Source organism: Gracilinanus agilis, chromosome 5 (genome assembly GCF_016433145.1).
Source record: "Gracilinanus agilis isolate LMUSP501 chromosome 5, AgileGrace, whole genome shotgun sequence".
NCBI lineage: Eukaryota > Metazoa > Chordata > Mammalia > Didelphimorphia > Didelphidae > Gracilinanus > Gracilinanus agilis.
This window is the reverse complement of record NC_058134.1, coordinates 4,128,479-4,150,183: the sequence shown is the minus strand read 5'-3', so window position 1 is coordinate 4,150,183 and position 21,705 is coordinate 4,128,479. Positions and strand designations below refer to the sequence as shown.

The window sequence follows — 21,705 nt, the reverse complement described above, 5'->3', positions numbered from 1 at the left end:
GACCGTCTGTGGAAGAGCTCACCAAGGCCCGTCCTCTGGCCCCTCACTGCTGCCTGTCTGGGCGATCTTCTGCTGTCAGAACCTCCTCCAGCCCGGTCAGCCGCACTTGGGCGCTGGCATGTCCAATATCCGGTGTCAGGCACGCAGCAGGTGCTTTGTCTGGTCGAATCGCTCCTGGCGGGGCATCAGTGGCCTCAAACTGTCCACACAGCACCCCTCACCCACATGCTAAGGCCACCGCAGCCCCGAGTCAGGCCTCTGATCCAGTCCCTCCAGCCGGCTCTGCCTCCCTGCTTGCCCTCATCCAGACCTGCCCAGCCTTGGCCACTTCCGCGCTAGAGCATGGCCCTCGAGTCTGACCATTCTGGGGGCTCGTGGACCAGGGCTGGGCCCCGGGGCCCGCACTCCCCCTTCTCTGGACGCCGTCCCATGATGCTTGAGGGCCTCTTGAGGTACCACATCCAAGCGCTGACTCGGAACAACTGTGAGGCCTGGAGATCCCCTGAGAGCCCTTCTCTGCCAGACCCCAGGCTGGGAAAGCTCATTTCCTAAACCCAAGTCAGGAAGCTGATGCTGTCCTCAGTGACGTTTCTGTATGAGATTCAGCCCATTCCTCCGGCCTGCTGAGAGCTTGGAAGTGCTGCCTCCGCCGGCCTGGACGAGCCTGGTCTCCTGGCACCCCCCACCCTCCCCGAGAGCCTCGACTGGGCACGAAAGCCCCAAGCGCTTGTGCGCGCGACGGTGCTGCCATTCCCAGAGGTTCAAGCCCCAATGCTTCCTGTTCATCCTGGCTTTCTTGTTGGCACAAAATGGCTACAAAAATCTGAAAATGCAGTTCAATAGCTCAATCTGTAGGGAGAAGCCCTTTTGGGGGCCCCCCATTCCCCAAACTGAGAGGGAGGTAGGGATGGAACAAACAATAGATCTGCCTTAAGGAACTGCTTTAATTAAACGTGCTCATTAGGACCAACAAGTCCCCGCTAAAACGAAGCAGCCCCAAATTTTATTACCTCTCGCCACAAAAGCATCGACTGTTAGTCCACAAGTGACTCCTAAAAACCCCTTGCTGGGGGATTAGGAGGGTTTGGGGGAGAGGGAAAGAACATGAAATATGTAACTATGGGAAAATATTCAAAATAAAAACTTTAAAAAAAAAGATGCATGCATATGTGGACAAGTGAAAAAGTTTCTGTCTTAAAGATGTTACATTCTTTTTTAAAATGAAATTTTGTTTTCCTGAAAAATAAATAAATAATAAATGAATGAAAAGCTCTCACAGGGCATACGCGGAGATCCTTTGCATTTTCAAGATTCCTTAAATGCTGTTTACAACCCCAGAACAGGCCCGGCAGACCAAGAACCTCATGATTTCGCACACTCATCGCCAAAAGGAGAAGGAAGGACAACACGTCCAGGGCTAACAGATGTGCAAGGACGAGCCCTGCTGAGCTCGGCTGTCCAGGAAGAAGAACCAAGTGGGGAGAGCCCTTTGCCAGCCAAGAAACTGTCCTGCCTGGGCATACCTCGAGGCGTTCCCTGTCCTGTCCGTCACCTGCCCAGGCTGGGGCTTCCTGAGTGCCCTCGTCCTGATGGATGCTGGGCCTGAGCCCAACGACCCACGAGAGGCCTCATCAAGCCATCAGGCTTCCCTGCCCCGAAGCCGTTTCCCGAGTCGCACCCGCACAGCCCACCAGAGCTCCTTTCTCGGGCACGCAGGAGCCAAGGCCGGGAGCAGCCCCTCCGACTGGCGCCTCCCGGAAGCCAGTGGCCCCTTGCAGGCACAGGCAGCTGTCCGGGGAGGCCAGCTCCGGTTCCAGGACAAGCTTTGTGGCCGGTACTCCCGGCTGCGTGGGGCCGCCACGTTCCCCATCATCTCGGGGTGGGGGTGTAACTGTTGTCGTTCAGGCCTTTAAGTCGTGCCTGTCTCTCCGGGACCCCTCTCAGGCTCTTCTTGGCAAAGATCCTAGAGCGGTCAGCCATCTCCTTCTCCAGCTCGTTTTACAGACAAGGAAACTGAGGCCAGCAGAGTGAAGTGACTCTCCCCGGACAGTGAGCGAGCATGTGTCGGAGGCGAGTCTGCTGACTGCATGTGCTATGATGCCACCTGGCTGCCCCGGCCCGTAAAGAGGGTCTTTGGGGAGATTTCCTTGTTCCGAGGCAGTGAGACCAATGATTTCTCTGGGTGAACCTCACGTGTGCTGCAGAGACCCCAGCATGACGGCAGGCCCCTCCCCGCAATGCTCTGGGCCTTTCTGGCCTGCTGCTCCCCTCGAAGCTCCTGTCCGTGTTCTGGGGCTCTTCACCAACCGGACCCCCCCAAAGGGACGCAGGACACAAAGAAGGGGGAAAGACAGCTTCTCTGGGCCTACTTCTTGGAGTGTTTTGATACAAATGAAGATGATGTTTCTGCAGAAATTTTCTTTCTGTACTTAATAATCAAATCATCAGGGTTTGAGATTCTTGCTTATGGGATGGACTATAGAGAGACAAGCATGTAAAGCCAGTCTAGGCCCTGCTGTTTGCTCATGGCAAATAATTTGTTTAATGCTTTGATGTATTTGGCTATTGCTTTATTTTTTCCTTCTATACTCACTGGGCAACATGAGCTGTAAATGACATTCTGGCTTTTAAATCCACGACGCATTTACTTCATGAAAGATGGGGTAACGGTCCATCGTTCTCCATATTGATGGACCACCTACACAGTGTGGGGACTGTTTGTGAAGGGTCAAACATCAACCTGTGAAGCCACCTTGGGCAGGGACCTTGGTATAAGGTAATTCTCGGACAACCCACTCTTCTTCCTCCAAGGAGAAATTGTTTTCCATTGGGTCACTCTGGGGAAATTGTATTTTTGTAGATAAGCACCTATTTGTTCTCATTGTCAGAATATAGCTTAGGGTGGCATTCCTGTAATCATTTTTTCTAATGAGCTTCTGAGCGTATCAATTCCACTCAAATGCTCTCTCATTTCATATTCTATTTTGCCCTTCACCTCAGAATTACTCTTTGTGGTCCTTTGGAACTATTGGCTTACTCTTTTCCAGTGTCTTTAGGTGCAAAATGGCTTTGTGATTATCTTGCCACAGGTAGCAACATAAATTTGTCTCTAGACTCTGACAACACGCAAATGTGGTATTGCTATGACTTAAATTTTACTCACATTTTTCCTTATTTCTTCTATACCGTATTCTTTTTTCAAATTTTTTTTCTGTTTTATCAGTTTGCTGAGGTTACTCCAATTTCATTCTAATGTTATATTGTGGTTTGAAATGGCAGCATGTAGCTTGTCTGCCCTCTAAAAGTCACAAAGGCACTGATTCCCTAAGTAGTGGTTCAGTGCTGACCAATTTTGCAGGTACCTAAAAATAATGTGCATTCTCTGCTTCTCCCATATTAATTTTAATTGTCAGATAAGAATCGGTCTATGCATTCTTTGTTATTCACCTTTTTTACTTGAGTTATGATATGTTCATGATGGAATACTAAAGTTTCCAACTATCCTATTATTCCATTTTTTATCTGTGTCTTTCTCCATGCCCATAACCAATTCTTTTATGAATTTCAGAGTCAAACTGTTGGGTGCGCACAAGTTGAAAATTGGTCTGTTTTATTTTTCACTTTTTACTTTGGTCTCTTTCAGTGTTTCCTAGGTTGAATCAGCAGAATTATCAGTAACATTATTGCCATTCCTGCTTCTTCTGTACTTGTAGGCAGATGGTTCATTAGAAACCAATCTCTTACTGTAATCACTATTTCTTTGTCCAACACTCTTGTTTAATCATTACTCATTCCTGATCCATTCAGAAATCTTTTCTCTTTCAATAGGAGCATTTAGAGCATTAAAATCTATCATTTTAACAAATAATTTTGACTTGACTTCCAATATTTCCTTCTTACTGTCCTTTAAGAGTGAAATCAACCTTAACTATCTATTTCTACCTCGAATGCTAAAACAGTTCATGAAACAAGTTGTCGTTGTGTCTTTAAATCTTATAATAACCAGCTGGAAGGAGTGTTTCTGAGATTTACAAACATTAAGTCATATAGTGACAGCCCTGTCAGATACCAGGTACTGCACATATTCTGAGCCCCAGTTTAGAAATGAAGAAACAGGCTGAGGAGCTTTCATGGATTTGCCTCTGTCATAAAGCTGCTAAATGGCACTGGCAAGATTCAAAACCAGATCTTTTTGAATGGAAATTTAGTACTCCTTTCCCTGTGCCCTAATGTTCCCTGAGATATAGTCTTCTTTTTAATAGAAGTCACAGCTCCTTTCCCCTTAGCCCTCTGTGCTGTTCATTTTTTGTATCCTTCTTAAAAGCCTTTTTATCAGTAAAATTGATATTTTTTAAGCTGCCCCATCCACTCGGCTGCACTGCTTCTCATATCCAAAGAAAACTATGTAAACACTTTGGAAAAAATAATACAAAAGGAGAAAAGAGGAATTAATAAAAATTTTAAATGCATTTCAATTCACTGTCTCTTAACAAATGGGTCCCTCATTTTCTCAATTCCAGTGCTCTTTCCGTTTCTGTTTGAAGGGCTTCTGCTCTGAGCTTTCTGATCCCACCACGAGTGCTGGTGCCGAGGGAAGTGGCAGCCTCCCTCTGTGTCTCCGGAGCAGTGTGGAGATGGAGGGGGCCTAAGAAGGATGGGAAGGACGGTTCCCTTTCTGGCCGGCCTGGGCCAGCTGGAGCTTACCTCCTCGGCTGCAGCTTCAGAAAGCAGACCCTCCTTCTGGGCGCAGGTGACGTGGAAATAGGCCCGGCACATTCCCGCATCACAACTGATACACACGCCAGTTCTAGCGAAACGAGGATCTTCACAGAAGCTGCATTCCTGCCACAGAACCAAAGGAAAACGGTTCACTAGACCCCTGCCACCCCTAAGCAAAGAACTCAACTCCCTGCCTTGGTGACTCCAATCGGGGGCAGAGGGCCGGGCACGAGCAGGGCTTCCTTTCACCCCAGGATGACAAATGCCTAGGAAACGGGCCCTCTCGGGGGTCCAGCAGCATGCAGAGGCCACACCAGGGCAGCCTGGGAGCCCGATGGTCCTCCTCCTCCCCAGCCCAGCCACAGGAACTGGGGGAGAAGACTAAGATGGCTGGCGAGGGGAGGACCCCCACCTTCTCACTCAGAGGCCATTAGAGTGTCCACACTGAAAAGCAAACTGGCAGTGTGACCCCACCACTTGCTGAGTGTGTCGTGTGAGACCTTTCCTTCCCTCTGGGAGGCCCATCCCAACGGCAGCAGGCCTGTGGCTATGAAGGCCAGGAACGTGGCCCTGGCAGTGGGCATGTGGAGGGCAGATGTGGAAGGGAATGACTGGCCGAGCTCTTGTGTCTGAACTCCTTCCGGCGCTCCAGAGCAGGCCAGAGAGGCAGAGGAAATGGCCCGAAAGGCCACGGGCAGTGTCCGGGCACAGCCGGACGCCCGTCTTACCTTGGCCCCGTACTTGGAGTAATTCATTTCGGTCAGGGTCACCGGCCGCAGCTTGTCAATGTCCCCGAAAGCCACTCCCGGGACGTACAGGGCACACACGATGTGGACCCACCTGCGAGGACAGACACAGGGACAGCCCTCAGCGAGGAGCCTCTGGGCCGGGCACGGGGTCCCGAAGGACTGAGGTCTTCCCTCCGAGAGCTCCCCCAACGTAGCTCACAGGAAAAGAGCGGCTTTAAGGATTCCTAAAGATGAAGCTCCTCAGTCCAAATGCGCAAAGGAGGTGGACTGAGATTTGGGGTATTCCACACCCACCTAGTCCCAGAGCCTTCTCTCAGGTCTGAAGTTCTCTGGGAGAGGGATGGGAAAGTCGGGCTTCAGGAGGGAAAGACGAGCGAGAGCACGGTGGGAAATGATCTAGACAAGAAACGAATGACAGGCTGGGGAAACTGAGGGCTCAAGTCCAAAGGCAGAAAGGACACACAGGCAGGTAAAAGGGCCTCAGGCCAGGCACCCCACAGCTAAACCTCCTTCCTGCTCCCCTTACGGATGCCTGAGCAGCATCCCCAGGATCCCTTCCAGTCAGGGATTCTGCCTTCATCACAGGACGGAGCTGCAGGCTTGGACAAGCCACTTCACCAAAGCCTCCGTCTCCTCATCTGTAAAAGGAAGGACTAGACACCAGAGTCTAAAGTTCTTTCCAGCTCTGAATCTATGAACCTAAACTCTCATCCTGAACAAGGCAGAGGAAGGAAAAAGGGGGGATTCAAGAGGCAGATGGCCTCCCTGGCATCAAAGTTGTCCTTTTAATTCTACTATGAGTGATAACAGGAAAATGGTCAGTATTGGTTCTTAGTTTAAAGTCACTGAATGCAAACATTTAAACTGCTATATCAAAAGACAGAGAAATGAACTTCCTCACTGCTTCCTGTCCTTCTAATTCTACCCATGTTGACCTCAATGGGAGCAAGAATGTGCTGTGAGCTTACTAAAAATCAATAATTAAGGCCAAAAATCTGATCCCATTACTTGTTCTGAGTACTTCAGGAACTAACATTAAGAGAGTTGCAACAACTAAAATATGTCCTTAAAAAGAGATGAGGGTCTAACACCAAAATGGCCTCAGAATTAAAAATCCTGGATCCCAGGAGCACGGTGCTGGGCACCTGAGAAGGGTGAGGAATGCCTCTGTACCCGCAGCTCCCAGGCAACTCCATATCCTTCCTCAAGCCTGATGTAGTTTTCTACAGGGTCAAGGGCACCATGCAGCTGGGAGACGTTGACTCTTCCTTGTCCTCATCTGTAAAATGGGGACGCTCGGAGCACCTACTTCCCATAGTTTCTCTGAAATGAGAACTGTAGAAAGCACTCTCTAAACCAACAAGTGCCACAAAAATGCCAGCTAGCATCATTCCCATCATCAAAGTCTTTATTACTCATCTGGAATTAAACACTTCATTTTCTTCTTCAAAAACAGAGTTTAAAAGCCAAAGGAATGGTAGCCCAGTCTGTGAGCTTCATCTCCTCCATATTCAACAAAGATCGAGCTAAACTACCATTCAGACACTTGGAAGAAATAAAAGGCACAGAGCAACCCAGTGGCAAAGGACTTCCAACAGGATGGCCCGCAGACATCCCGCAGACACCTCGACGCGACCCATCCACGAGAGTTCAGTCATCGGCTTCCCCTCGCCCCAAGTTCACGGTTCCTGTTGAGGCCATTTCTCCATTGCCAAGGATGTCCCCCTCAGCAGTGAGTCACCCCACGAAGCCATTCAGGTACGAGTCCGGGACTTTCTCCTCATGGGGGTCCCCTCCTCTTTTCATCGACATCCCCCAGCATCAGTAAGGAGGTCCTCTCCTCTTCAAGACTGTCTTAATGGTCTCCCAAAGCTTCGATCCATCCAAAGAGAAGTCAAATGAAGAACTGTCATCGTCCAGGAGAGGGAGTGAGGGAACAAAGCAGGAAGGGTGCAGGTGAGTGAGCAGCAAGCCAGCAGGGTTGAGACCGTGGGAGAGGAAGATGGTGCCCACAACGCATGAGAGAAGTCCCCAACAAAGCTGGGTTTGGGGGCAAAGAGAATGACTTCTCCTGGAGACACACTGACCTGGAGAGGCCAACGGGAACCCCTGGGGAAAATGCAAAAGCAGCTGAGGATGGGGGCCTGGTCATTGGCAGAAAGGTGGGAAGTGAGTCTAGGGGACCCCTTAACATCTCTGAAAGATGGGAGAAGAGTGCCAAGGCGCAGCTGACCCAGCTCTCAGAGGTCTATTGCACAGACCGCAAAAAATGGGACCAGATCAGGAATGAGAGACTCAGCAAGAGACTAAAGTAAGGCTCCCTCCAGCCAAGAACTGCCCCAAAGGGCCAGCCTGAGGACTCTGGGCAACAGCAAAGGGTCCCCCCAGCTAGTGCCAGCACCAACAAATAAGCAAACTGACTACTGGCAGCTTTCACACAGGAGTGGCAGCAGGGACAATGAGGCAGGGGAAAAGGACCTGCTGGAGGCAGCAGGCAAGATGGAGACAAAGTAGACGAGGAGTGCTGATGAGAGATGAGGGCCTAGCTGGGGCCCCTCCAGAAACAGGAGTCCGGTGCCACTGGAGAGCAAAGCAGCTGCCTCAGTGGAGGCAGACCACATGGCAAATGTTTCTGCTTCAAAAATCTGAAATTCCCACCAGACCAAATGACCACTGAGCAGCCCAATAAGGAACTAGAGTAGGTACGAGAGTCCATCACAGGCCTGCACCCACAGGCAATGGGGCAGAAGAGCCACCAGTGAAGCCAGCACCCCACAGTCAAACCAGCCTAGAGCCCTCCACGTGAATGCCCTGGGCTGGTCCCTTCAGAAGGAGTTCAAACCAAGCTTCAGAACTTACCAGCAGAGTGACCCTGCCCAAGTCTTAGGGTCTCTGCACGCCTCCGTTTTCTCATTCATAAAGGAGAGGCACGGACTCCATGACCTCAGGGGTCCCTTCCAGCTTTAAAGCAAAGATCTAGCCAGGCCCAGGCATAGGCTGCTGTCCCTGATGGGTGCCCTTCTTCCTGGCTCCCCCTTCTTGCTCTGCAAAACCACTCCTGCAAAGGGTATGTTCCTAACCCTGGGGGACTCCTCTCAATGTCCTGGCAACATCCAAAGCCAAAATATCCATCCCTTGTGTGGTTTTCCCCTGGAAAGATCCAAGCTCCTTGCCATTGCCCATCTGATAAGTGATCAAAGTTCAGGAACAGGCAGTTTTCTAAGGAAACATGTTGTTATTCAGATGTTTCAGTTCTGACTCTTCATGGCCCCATCAGGGTTTTCTTGGCAGAGACATGAGTGGTTGGCCATTTCCTTGTCCAATTCATTTTACAGATGAGGAAACTGAGGCCAACAGCATTAGGTGAGTTGGCTCAGGGTTGCACAGCTAGCCAGTAAATGTTGGAGGCCAGATTTAAACCTGGGTCTTCCCAGCTCCAGGCCTGGTACTCCAGCCAGCAGAGCCACCTCTCTGCCTACGAGCTATTCTCAGAGGGAAAAAAAAATGCCCCAAATCACTAACATTCTTAAAGGGGGGTCTATGAGTTTACACAACTATTTCAACATAATTAGCTTCCTTTGCACTCCTCTACATTTCATTGTATGCATTCATTTTCCAATTCAGTAGGCCAATGGAGTCGGTGACAACAAAGCTGCGAATCTGAGGTTCCACCTCATGCCCTCAAGACTGGCCAAGCGGACCAAAAAGGGACAACCCCAATGCTGGAGGAGCCCCGGGACGACAGGCCACAGGAGCACCTAGTGGCAAGCCACAGCCAGAGAAAAGGACGGAATCGTTAAATGGCGGCTGCCCGACAAAACAAGGAAAGGGCAGTGCGGGGAGACCCGGAGTGTCGGGGACCAAGAGCTGTGGGCCAGGAGCAGACCTGAGAGATCTCGGCTCCCCGCCACCTCTGCTGCTCCTCGCCTCGAGGCCCTCCGACGAAATATTCTTCTCTGGAGGAAGATGGAGGCGTGCCGCGGCCGTGTTCCTCGGCTCCTTTGGAGACGGTGCAGTCTTGGAAAGCATCCCACAACGTCTGCCCCGTGCTTCTGGGTCAGAGCCTCCCGACCCACCGTGAGACACCCAAGGCCCATCTGTGGGGCCGCCGCCACCCAAGCACCAGTCGCTGCCTGTGCTGAGGCCCGTGCCCGCAAGGGCGTCTTTTCAGGAAGTCGGACTTCTCAGAAGCAGACACACGCCCGCTGGCTGGCCTGGAAAAAAGGTACCTCCTGCCCTCTCTGGACAGGGCCAAACCCCGACTCCTCAGAAGGTGCTCCCGGGAGCCAATGTCTGCTCCAGGAGCAGGAATGCAAGTGCCGTGAAGGACAGGAACCCGAGTAGCCCCATCTCTGCGCAGCCTGGGCAGCGGAAGCTGCTCCCCAACATGGGCTGGGCCTCGTGCTGTCTGTCCGGGGTCGGGACCGAGCCAGGGAAACCATCACAGAGGCTTATGGCTTTGAGCATCCTCCTCCAAGTGACGGAGCTGGCCAGAGGGGGGCTCAGCCCCTCAGACACCCCCTGGGCCGGCTTCAGGACAACGCCTGCTCCCGGTGGGGTTCAGCGAGCATGTGCTGATGGCTGCACTGGATCTAGTCTCCCCCACACTCACGAGGGGAGAGCAGAACCCCTCTTCCATGCTGGTGAAGTGTGAGGAAGAAAAGGTGTGAGCCAGTCCTTCTTTCACTGTCTGCTGCCTGCATCGTGCCATCGTGTCCGATTCAGGATTAGCGTCAGCCTCGTGCCTGCATTGATGGAAATCTTGGGCCCGCCGGACTACAGGGGAGCTCTCTGGGCCTGAAGGAATTGGATCAGGAAAGGCCGGGGGGCAGCAGCTGCCCAGGTTTGCCTAGGACAGGGCTAGCCACCGGCGTCACAGGCTGAAGCTACTGCTGTCCTGGCGGGAGAGGGGCTGGAGGCCATCGGGTGAGCCATGCGGCTGGCCCTAGAACCCAAGACGAAGACCAACTGGGGATCCAAGAAGACCGCTGCCACTCTCCCACCCACTTTGCTTTGAGCAACGATGACAGACGTTAAGGAAAAGAAGAGAAGATGACGGCTCACGGAAACAGAAGGAACCAGAGACAGAATCTACATGGGGGGGGGGGGGCTTATTTAGTTAGTCATTTTAAAATTCACGCGCATTTTATACAACCAAAGCTGAAAAGAGCATTTGATTTTGATCAGAAAGGCACAACGAGAGTAATTTAAACAGTCACAAGCCTTTATTCTGTGCAGGCCTTCTACAGGGGTGCGGAGCCTCCCGGGGTCCCTGCCGCCCGCTGCCCTGGGGCACCTCTCTGTGCCGGTGCCCCAAGAACGTACTCATGGAAGAGGAAGGCGCAGGGCGGAGGGCAGCACCGCGTGAGAACGAGCATCTAATGAGACCAACAGACGGTGGTCGTCTTCCCTCCAGTCCAACAAGTCCCTGTGAACTCTTTACGTTCCCACCGAGAATGTCAGAGCGGGGAAGGAAGTCGGGGGGACCATGACAAACGTCGTGTGTGGGTGGCTGAACGAAAAAGAAGGATTAAGCGCCGGCCAGAGGCCGAAGCCAGGCTGCGCTTCAGCCCCGCTCCCCGCGGTGGCCTGGACCTTCTGGGGAGCTTCCCAGGAGGGAAGCCGAAGGGCAGTTAGAGTGTGGGGAGGAGCGAGACCGAGGACGTCATCCCCATAGCTTAGGGGAGATGCTCAAGATGGAAAAAGCACCCTGGAAGTGGGAAGGGAGAGGGCCAGAGAGCGGCCCAGAGCAGGGGGGCCCCCCCGAAGGGGAGAGTGTGGGCCCAGCGCCAGCAAAGGTGGCAGCAGCACCCAGCGGGCAGGTCCTCCACACCTCATCAGTCGGTGCCGAGTTGGCAGACGTCCTGGCCGGTGATCCTCCTGAATCCAGAGGCTTCTACTCAACCCTGAAGCTCACCCCTAGGACAGGCCTCTCTCCCCGCAAGCGCCCTCCTCCATCCAGAGGCCGGGCTCCCGGCTTCTTCACCCCCAACCCTCCTAAGCATCCGCTCTGGGCTGACCCCCCGCCTGCCATACGCTCCCTCCTGGCTTCCTTCCTTGCCCTGCCCATGGCTGGTGGGAATGGAAGAGGAGTGCTCGTCCAGCAAGGATCGTGGAGGTTTCAGCTCTCCTCGCACCCAGGCCCTGGCGCAGGGCCTAGGACAGAAGCTCAGCACATCTGCTGACTGACTGATGGCTAGAACGGGCGGATGTGGCGGACACTTCCTAAGGAGGCCAGAGGGCTGGCCGGCAGTCCTGGGCCCAGCCTTCCCTGGCCACGTTCTCCAGCCTCAGAGCACTTCGGGAGGAAGGTCTCACTCCCTGCAGCGAGGCTGAGGCCGAGGGCGATTCTGCCAGGCCGAATGGCCACTTGGGCCTTCTAGGCCACAGACCTTGCGATGTCTCCAGAGGACGGGCAGCCGAATCCCCACAGGAGATAACACGGTGAGACCCCCAGCTACTGGGCACGTGCTGCCACTGGGAAGGGCTGGATCTCTGGCTCGTGGAGAAGCCCCCACGAGGGGCTTGTGTGGAGAATGTTAAAGACCCCCCGAGCCGTGGGTGTGGCCAGGACCCTCCTCCAGCACCCCAGAACCAACCGTGCCAGCTACCGACCTGCCGGCATCCGTCTCCTTGAAGATCCCATCCTGGTTCGGACACAGCTCGCAGCTGGGAGACACCCCGCATTTACAGGCATCGCAGAACCAAGGCTCCGTGGAGTTCTCCGACGCCGAGCTCATGATGGAGTCGCTCTCTCCATCCACGCCGTAGCAGCCTGGAAGCAAAGAGCACGAGAGACGAGGTGACTTAGAGGCAGGCCCGAACCCCTTACGAGAGGCCCACCTCACTGACCTGGGACAGGAAGAAGGACTCCAAAGGCAAGAACGGGGGTCCTGGGGGCAGGAAAACAGGGCCAGGGTTCAAGGAGTTCTAGCACCAGGAGAACCAGGAAGTGCCTCCATTTTCCCATTAACCAACTCCTAATTTGTGGGCCAAGACCAGTCTCTGGAAAAGTGTCTCAAAAAAGCATGGAAAGGGAATTTCCCTCCCCATCTGTTGCTTTGTTTGACACCATCCATCAGTGACCTGGGGACCCACTGAACACCTGGGTGGCCACAGCTGGGATGTCACCCCCTGGCCCATGGGAGGGAAGCCCGGCCCGGCCCAGCAGAGAGGTGCTAGATCCGAAGTCGGTGAGAATCCCACTTCATGAGGCCGCCACAGCGATCGAATGCCATAACGAGCTGAAAGCGTTTTCTGCAACGACGGCTCCGTCTTGGTCCTGCACAATTCGGAGTCTCTCAGGATTCTGGTCCTGCCTGTTCAGGGTGGGCAGCTCCACGTGGCAGCCACAGCGCCGGGGCTGCTGGCCTCTGTCTGACCCAAAACAAAGCCCTGGAGCCGGGCAGCCCATTCCTGCCTCCGAGGACCAATGGCAGAGTGACGATGGAAGGCCTTTTCTCATCTAAGCTCACCAGGACTGGCACCGAGGCCAGACGCTGAGGAAGGGAAGCCCTGAGCACACAGAGTGTGACGATGCCACAGCCTATCAGAAGGGGCCCTTCTGTCCATCTTGGGTGGCCCCCCGAGGAGCCCCCCAGCCACAGATGACCTTAGAGGAGGAGCCACCAAGAAGTCAGTGGGCATCATGAAGCCCTTCCTACGTGGGAAGTGCCAGCTGAGGAATGAGTTAGAGAGGCAGTGGGCAAACGGCCACCAATGTGCAGGGAAAATGGGAGGAAATCCCCGAGGGAAGGGGCTAATGCTGACAGACATGCAGGGGCTTCTCGCAGAAGCTGAGATGTGACTCAAGACTTGCAGGGGGCCCAAAGTCAAAAGACAGAGGCATCTTGGGCCCGTGGACGGCCAGGAAAACCGCTTGGAATCAGAAAGTCAGGGTCCCGGAAGCCCAGACTGCAGAGTGATGGAGGCCAGGAATGAAGGGCAGGACTGGGCTGTGGAGGTGGCCGAGGAAGGGGGTGGGCAGCACGTTAAAAGATCATTCACACTCAAGCAGTGGGGACTATCCAGAAAACCACCAGAGCATCACTCCAGGCAGGACCCGATGAGGGCCTGGAGCAGGGCGGGGAGCAGCTGTGCGAGACGAGAAATGTGAGGCATGTAGAAACAAGGCTGGGGGGAAAGGAGGAGAGAGAGGATCTAGGAGGCGCCGGGGTGAATGGGAGGAGAGTGACGCCTTTCACGTGAATGAAGACGTTAAGAAGAGGGGAGGGCAGAGGAGGAGAGAATGAGTTAAACTGGGGACAAACTAGCTTTCGGGGGAGCGTGGGGCACCCGGCTTTAGAGTCCAAGAGGGCATTGGAGATGGGAGAGTAAGAGCTGGAAGAAAGGTTAGGCCTGGATAAAGCAGATCTCAGGAACATCTATGTGGAGATGAAACCTGAATCCCCAGAAGCTGAGGGGATTGCCAAGGGAAAGGGGGGGGCCTCCTTGCAGAGTCTGGGGGATACCCATGGTGAGCGGGCACCCCTGTGGGAAGACTGCACAAAGGAGCCTGTGGAATGGTCAGAGAAGTGGAACTGAGAATGTGGAGAGAAGGCGGAAGAGAAGAGCCAGGAGACATGCTGAGGAACTGCTAGTGAGCCAGGCAGAAGAGGACCAAGAAAAAGTCATCCGACTTGGAAATGAAGCGGTCAGTGCTCAGTCTGGAGAGAGCTATTCTCAGCCCTTCTGAATCTCGGGCTCTCTCCTGCGCTCTTTCAAGAACAGGCCTTTTGGTGAATCAAATAAGATACGCGCGCTCATAAAGTGTACCAAGGACACGGAAATATCATTCTCCAATCGATTTAGACATCCACGTGAGGGTGAACAGAAAGCTCAAGGGAAAGAAGAAGCTACAACAGAAAACGTTCGTCACAATCAGAGGAACCCCTGGCAGAAAAAAGAATTTACCCCCAAAGACTCTGGGGGTGAGCCTAGCTTAGCAGCCCTCGGGACGCTGCCCTGACGCTCAAGGATGCGAACGAATGCTGGCTGCCTGGATGGATGGAAACGCTGCAGGCACCAACTTTAGTTCACAGGATCGAGATTCTCAGCACCAAGACCCACTGGCACGAGAGTCCCGTTCAAGGGGTCGTGGAAGTAGATTCAAGCCAAGTCAAAACTGGTCAATTGTGTTTAGGAAGAAAATAAACTCTCTCCAGCCAGCTTAAGTCGGGGATCTTCCTTTATGCAAAAACAACAATGGCCAAACACAAGAAAACCTGTGAATGCTTATGAACACCCGAGTGCGCAGGCCATGCTTTTAGGTAAGACTTTTAACAAATAACAAGCCAAATGGCCTCCCCATCATGTAAAGGATCATGAAGCCACTCTGAACGAGTGGAAATGACAAGATGCGCTCAGAAAAGATTTCCATTCATTTTAAAAACTCCATTTTCCACACATATATAGACTCAATCACTCAACAGTCAATCAGCACCAACTCTCGTGCCCCACGTTCTGCCCCAAGTGGTGCCATGACATCCAGAGGGAGTCTGAGGCCCGGGAAGGGAGGGCCTGGGTCCTGCGGGAATTCTCTGTCACCCACCAAGCCTACCCCAGCTGGCCATTTCTGAAAGGAGAAACAAAGCTCACAAAGCCAAAGAGCAAAGGCCTCTTCTCCGGGAGCTCCCTTCCGCCGGGGCACACAAGCAGCACCACGTCTGAGCATAAAGCAGATCCGAGACCAGCTCAGGGAGGCCAGGGAAGAAGCAGAAGAGGCCTGAGCCCCTCTGGGATCACCGGGAAGAGCCTTCCAGGAGGGGCTCCAAGTTCATGAATGAGAGGCCTGAGGAATGGAGCCAGGAAGGAGCCTGGAATGCCAGGTGGAGGGCAGGAAATGCCGAGATTCTGTGAGGGGGAAGAGACAGAGCTGGCAGTTGGCGATGCCGCCTGAGTCCATCCACTCAGCAAAGGCGGCAAAGAGGAACAGGACAAATTTTAAGAAGGTTCCAGGGAAACAAATGGCTCCCTGGTGGAACCAGAGATTGGCCCAGCCATTCCCAAAATCCAAGTCCTTGGTCTGGGCACACCACCCGGGCCTCAGAGATGGCCCTGACACCCAAGAGACCAGAAAGGAGGTTACCAGCCGATACCCAGCAGGGACAGGGAACCCTCCTCTGTCTGAGCTGAACCCAGAAGCCGCCCAGGAGGAAAGGCTGGCCAGCTGTGATCATCGGCCATCGCCTCCCCGCCTCTGGGAGAGTCTCAAGAACCCAAGCCCAGACGCTGGAGAAGCAAGTGGCCACCACGTCCCGACTGAGGAGGAACAGCCTCCAGGTGTGGCGAGACACAGAGACGGGCCTCTGGGCCAGTCTGTATCCTGTGTGGCAGACGGAGAAGAGAAAATAAATTGTGAACTGAAAGAAGTTATTTTTTTTTCGGTGGGGAGACACTGGAGGCTCTGTGGGGGCTGCAAGATGGAGGTGAGGGCCTGAGGACCAGAACAATGGTGGTGCTAAGAGTGGAGGGAATTCTTACCACAGGAAGGACCACAGACAGAGAAATGTGGATGGAGAACCAGGCCCAGAGAAGGGAGGTCTTGGGTTCAAATCTGGCCTCAGATATGTCCAAGCTGTGTGACCCTGGGCAAGTCACTTAACCCCCATGGCCTAGCCCTTAGCACTCTTCTGCCTTGGAACTGATATTTAGTATTGATTTTAAGGTGGAAGGGAAGAGTTTAAAAAAGAAATGTGGAGATGGGGTCGCTGATTCAATAGAAGACTGAGGACTGCTGACCAGAAGGGGCGTGGGAAGCGGCGTCCGACAGAGCAAGCTCCTAGAGGCAGCCAGAGAGGGGGCGCCCCACGGGTGAGCTTCGGCGCACACACAAACACGCCAGAGCCGCCGGCCGAGAGACGACGACAACAATCATCTGCAGAACCGGGCTCAGAGCTCCAGCCTGCCTCGGAACCTTCTTTTCCTTTTCCTTAAAGAGAGCCCAGCGGAGGGCGCGAGCCACCATGGAGGAAGTCTCCAAACGCAAGCCCGGCTCTGCGGACCGCTGGCCTCCGGTTCGGGCAGGGCTCTTCACTGACCATCATTCATCAAGTGACTGGAGGGAGCCTCTTTGGCACCAGCAAGACAGAGTCCAAAAAGGCTTCGTCCACGCCAGATGAGGCGGGACGAGGGGGCGCAGAGGCCGGAAACAGAGCCCACAGCGTTGGGCTGCAGTGAGAGCTTCTGAAGCAGCAAGAAGCAGAGAAACGATGCCCGAATGTCCACGGGAACGGGGGGAGGGGGAGACAGGGCGGGCAGGAGGGAGGGCCTGAGCCCGTCTCAGGACCAGGACAGGGGAGCAACCTGAAGGGAGGGGGAGGGGAGGGGGAGGGGAGGGGGAAGGGCTGCCTCGACGTCTGTCTGCTCAGGTGGGTTCTCGCCTCCACTTTTACTTCTCTTTCTCACACCCGTTCTGGCTCCGAGTTCGGAGCATCTCCCGAAAACGAGGGGGCTGTAAAATAAAGCCGAGGCAGCCCGGCTCCCCGGCCGTCCTTCTGCCCCCCACTCCCATGATCCCAGCCCACTTCCTCCAAGCGAGTGTGGGAGCCCGGGCAAGGCAAAAGGCTTCTTCTCAGAAGGAGGTTTTTCCAGGCAAACAATCCGAAGGCTTATCCCAAAGGGAATCACACTGAACCCAGGCGGGCAGAGCCCACGCCACGGCCCCCTGGGGCGCCCCCCAAACTTCCCGACAGGAGGGGCCCAGAGGCCCAGGCCAGCAGGCCAGGGGGCTGCAGAGGGCCGCAGCGGGCCACAGAGCGAGGAGGCGGCAGAGCCTCGCGGGCCTGGAGAGAGCCCGCAGCCAGCCGCCGATGATGCAGTAGATGCGAGTGAAGGAACGAGGGCCAAAGTCAGAAAACCAAAGGTTGGCTTCTCCGTCCAATGGGCCTGGAAGGCTGCTCTGGCCACCGCTCGGGGCCGGGCTCAGAAAGGAAGAGGCTCTGCGGGGCGGTGAGGACGCCCGAGAGCTGCTGAGGCCGAGGCCCGGACGAGGGGATGAACAGGACGGCCGCGAGGACCTCGAGCGCGCTCAAGCTGGCCACCAGCCGGCTATGGAAGACGAGGGCAGGGCAAGGACGGACACGTTGGAGCGCGGGAGCTCTTGGTGCCTCCAGAACGCCAAGCGGGCCCGGGAGAGGCTCCGCTGGGCCGGGCCTGCCGAGAAGGGCCATACGCTGCCGGAGGTGACTCTGGACTTCGGGGTGCAGATAGGCAAAAGGCAGTCTAGGAGCCAGAATGAAATCCGGCCCTACCTAGACGGCCAGGAATCGGCCACAGAGCACCGAGGATTCACGGAGAGTTCGAGACCTCCTGATGGCAGCCGAGAAGGGAGGCTCTCAGAGGTGAGAGGCTGACCGGGAGGTCAGAACCAGGCGAGCCCCCCAGGAAGCGCCATCCGCTAAGGGCCAAGTGAGAAAGTTCTCCTTCCCGGGGGGCCGAGGCGGACTGCAGGGGAGGGCCGAGAAGAGAGGAGGAGGGGGACGAGCGTCTCCCCCGGGCGTCTGGCTCTGGGAGGAAGCCGGGGCCCAGGTGGGGGGCTAAGAATGCCGGGCGAAGGTCCAGCAGAAAACAGAAGAGCTTCTGCACAGACAAAGGGAAGAGACTAACGGAGAAGCCCGTCGGTCTTCGATCTCGCCGTGGGGGAGCCAAGACGCCCGTTTCACCGAGCGGCCCCACGTGGAAGCCCAAACTCGGGGCAAGAACCACAAACAAAAGCCAGACCAGTCTGGTTCCGAGGCTATTGCTCGGCGGAAGCCCACAGGACCTCAGCTTGGAAGGGGAGGATTCCAAAGTGTTTGTGAGGGGAGGCCTGAGGGCCGGGGCCAGGACAGCTGCCCTAGACCCGGACTAGCCGAGTGACCCTGGATGAGTCCCTTTGCTCGCCTGTAAAACAGGGCTCTGGGGGTGAGTGCCGGTAAGTGCTGGATCCCCAGGGATGGAAAGCCTGGGCGCCCCACGGTCCCAGAGCTCCCGGCTCGCCCCGGGGGAGCTCCGGCCAAGGCCGCTCCTTCTCTGCTTGGACACAGCATCTCTCTGGCCAAATCAGGCCCGGGTCCCTCGCGGCCCTGCCCAAGGGCTTTATGGAGATCCTGTGGGCTGCCCACTTTACAGACAGGGAAATGGAGGCAGCTCCCCCCCTCCCCCCACATGGCCTGCCCAGCAGGCTTTGCCCCAGATGGAAGCTCTTCCTTCTGCCCTCGTGCCCACCCTTCTCGCCACTCTCTGGGAAGGCCTCGAACAGGCACTTGTGTAACACGCCGGGCAAAGGCCAGGCGACCCCGGCAGTCGCTTCAGCCCGCCGGCCTCAGTCTCCTCATCTGTAAAACGAGCTGAGGGGGGCCTTTGCTGATGCGGCCCCGATGGGCTCACAAAGCGGGGGACACGCCGCCCCTCGCCTGCTCCGGCGCCTCTGGTGGCCGGCACAAGGGCGGCCGGGCGGGTGACCCTGGACAAGCCCCTCCCCCGGCTCACCTTCGTGGACGGTGATGCCGCAGTTGTCGCACTGGATGATCTCGTCGGCGTCCTCGCTGTTGTCGCCGAGGCACACGCAGCAGATGAGGATGTGATCCATCTTCTGGGCGCTCCAGCTCTGGCTCTTCTCAAGAATCAGGGAATCCTGCAAGGCAAGGCCGACGCCCATTACCTCCGGGAAGGCCTCGAGAGACCCCCAGACGTCCCGGGGGGCGGGGGGCGCCACAATACAGCCCGCTGCTCTTCTGGGCGGGCCGGCGCTCGGGAAGGAAGGAGGAGTCTGGAGACTTGCCATCCCTCGGAGGCGGGGGGTGGGATGGACAGACAAGCAGGCAGACAGACAGACAGACAGGCAGATGGATGGACAGGCAAATAGACAGACAGACGCGCGGCCAGGTCTGAGCCGGGACAGGGTCTACACCAGCCTCCGGATCTCCCACAATCCCCCAGACGTTCGTGGCGGGGGCCAGCCCGAGGCTCGGGAGGAATCGGTCTCCCGGCGGCACGTGGCCAGCCTCGACCTCTCCTCGGAGTGCCGGGGCCCGCGTGGCCTGCCACAGGGTTCTTGGCTCAGGAACGTGCTTTTCTCTTTGCCATAAAAGTGTCGCCCCCGAGCTCTTCCCTGCCTGCCGTACCCCAGAACCCCAAAAGTCACTTCTCCGAGGCCCGGGCCCAAGGACCCCCGTGGGGGCCTCCAAGCTTCCCTTTCGGAGGAGGAAACGGAGGCTCAGGAAGGAAGGCAGCCATCAGACCCCGGGCGCGGCCGTCAGGGCAGGCACGTGGGGGGGTGCCTTGATTTAAGCTCAGAGCCTGATCAGAAGTGCCCGCTGCGGACAGCCTGGGCGCGCCTCGGCCCGAAGGACGGCGGCCTGACCACGAGGCGCCGCAGAGGGAAATGGAGGCTCTGAGAACCGGAGGACGGCCATGGCTGAAGAGACGAGCCTGTCTGGTCAGCCTCAGCTTCTCCATCTGTGAAGCGGGGCGCCTGCGCTCCTCGGGCCTCGGTTTCCTCGGCTGCAGGGTGGGTCGATAACGGGCACAGCTGGGGGGCGCCCAGACCCCCCACGGCCCTCTCCAGTCCAGGGGGGTTCCAAACACCCTACAGAAGCTCGAGGGTTGCGCCTGGCCTCCAGGGGGGTTCCTCGCCCGACAGGAAGCAGCAGACTAAAACGGCAGCCCGGGTGCCATCCTGCACTCTGTCAGGGAGCTTTTATTAAGCGCCTCCTGTGTGCCAGGCACTGTGCTAGGCACCGAAAAGCATGCAAGGAGCTCCCCGTCTGATGGTGTGCAAGTAAATACGGGGAGACTCGGGGAGGAAGGGAAGAGCCCTGCGGGAGGAGGTGGGGAGCCCCAGGGGCCGAGGCCATCCTGGCTGGGGCCTGGATTAAAAACTGTTCAAAGGAGAGAAAGCCGGGCTGGCGACCTGCTGCAGGAGGCGTCCCCTCCCCGCGGGGCCAAGGAGGAAAAGGGGCAGAAAGAGCTGCATGACAAGAGCGGAGGAAGGGGGAGAGCAGCCAAGGCCGAGACGCCGCCTCCGAGGCGCCCCCGCAGGCTTCCCAGGCTCTTCCGAGCTGCACGGCAAAAGGCTGTGAGGACTGCTGGCTGTGAGGGTCCGGCCGGGAGCCAAGAGCTGGAGACGGCAGCACAGGCGGCTCAGCCTCTCCGGCCATCTTCCCCACTGCTAGACGGGGCGCTCCGGAGGGTCTGCAAGGGTGCCCAGCCGGGCCAAACGCTCTCCTTCCCCGGGACGCCACCCCTGCCAGGAAGCCCTGCATGCTGCGCATTTGGGCCGCTCGTGCTGAGGCTCGTTCAAGGAATTTCTCTTGGGAAGTCCCGAATCCCATCAGAGAGGCCCAGCTGGGCCCAAGGTTCTGGGTGCGAGTGTTCAAGGGAATGTGGGAGACATGCAGCTGCTCTGCCTCCGCTCCATTCTCAGGCCTCAGGGGACCCTCCGAGCCAATCCAAAGGCAAACATGTGGCAGACGCCAGCCAGGACTCACTGGCCTAGGAGGGACGAGGAAGCTCTCAGGGCTCCCCAACAATGGCTGGGACGGGGCCGAAGGCCAAGCCTAGAGCCCCCCCCCCCAAGAGCCCCCCTGAGCTGCCTGACGTCCTGGAGCACCTTCAGGGAGCCTCACGCTGAAGGGGGGCAAACCGGCCTCGGACCCTGCTCGGCCCTCCTCAGGACAGTTGCCACTGGGGAGACGCCCCTGAGGGCCAGCCGGCTGCTCTGGTGCTCAGCGATGCCGTCAGCCCCAGCCCCCACACACACGTCCCCCTCCCCTCCGCAGGACACTGAGCTCAGTGCCCCAAAAGAAGAAAAAGGAGCTGCACACGCATGTGCACACACACTCCCCAGAGGCCAGAGCCTGACCTCCAGAAGCAGGACAGTTGGGCTGGCCTTTGGGCTGGCTGGCTGGCCCCAACCTCCACCAGGCTGAATCCACAATTTAAAGCAACTAAGTGAATTAAAGGGTGGGGGAGGGAGGGGCGCCTCATGAAATCATGAGGGGGCTCTATGACAGCTGGGAGGGAGGGAGGGAGAGACAGAGAGAGGGAGAGAAGGATGGAAGAAGGGAAGGAGAAAGGGAAGGAGGGAGGGAAGGAGAGAAGGAGAGAGGGAGAGAGGGAGAAAGGTAAAGAAGGAGGCAGGGAAGGAGGGAAGGAAGGAGGGGGAGGGAAAGAGGGAGGGAGGGAAGGAAGGAGGAAGGAAGAAGGGAGGAAGGGAAGGAGGGAGGGAAGGAAGGGACGAAGGAAGGAGGGAGGG

The 21,705-nt window shown here is 56.3% G+C and overlaps 1 protein-coding gene across 3 annotated transcripts in view; it reads right to left on the bottom strand.

The window, feature by feature from the left end:
* Positions 1–21,705, bottom strand: part of PHF14 (PHD finger protein 14) — a 122,460-nt gene that overhangs the window by 94,688 nt on the left and 6,067 nt on the right. For all 3 annotated transcript variants that reach the window (XM_044679450.1, XM_044679449.1, XM_044679448.1), the window contains exons 4-7: positions 18,939–19,083; positions 12,084–12,243; positions 5,448–5,559; positions 4,705–4,842 (exon numbers count right to left, since the gene is read on the bottom strand). In XM_044679450.1, coding sequence (XP_044535385.1) covers positions 4,705–4,842; positions 5,448–5,559; positions 12,084–12,243; positions 18,939–19,083 — 555 coding nt within the window. The remainder of the gene's footprint in view (positions 1–4,704; positions 4,843–5,447; positions 5,560–12,083; positions 12,244–18,938; positions 19,084–21,705) is intronic.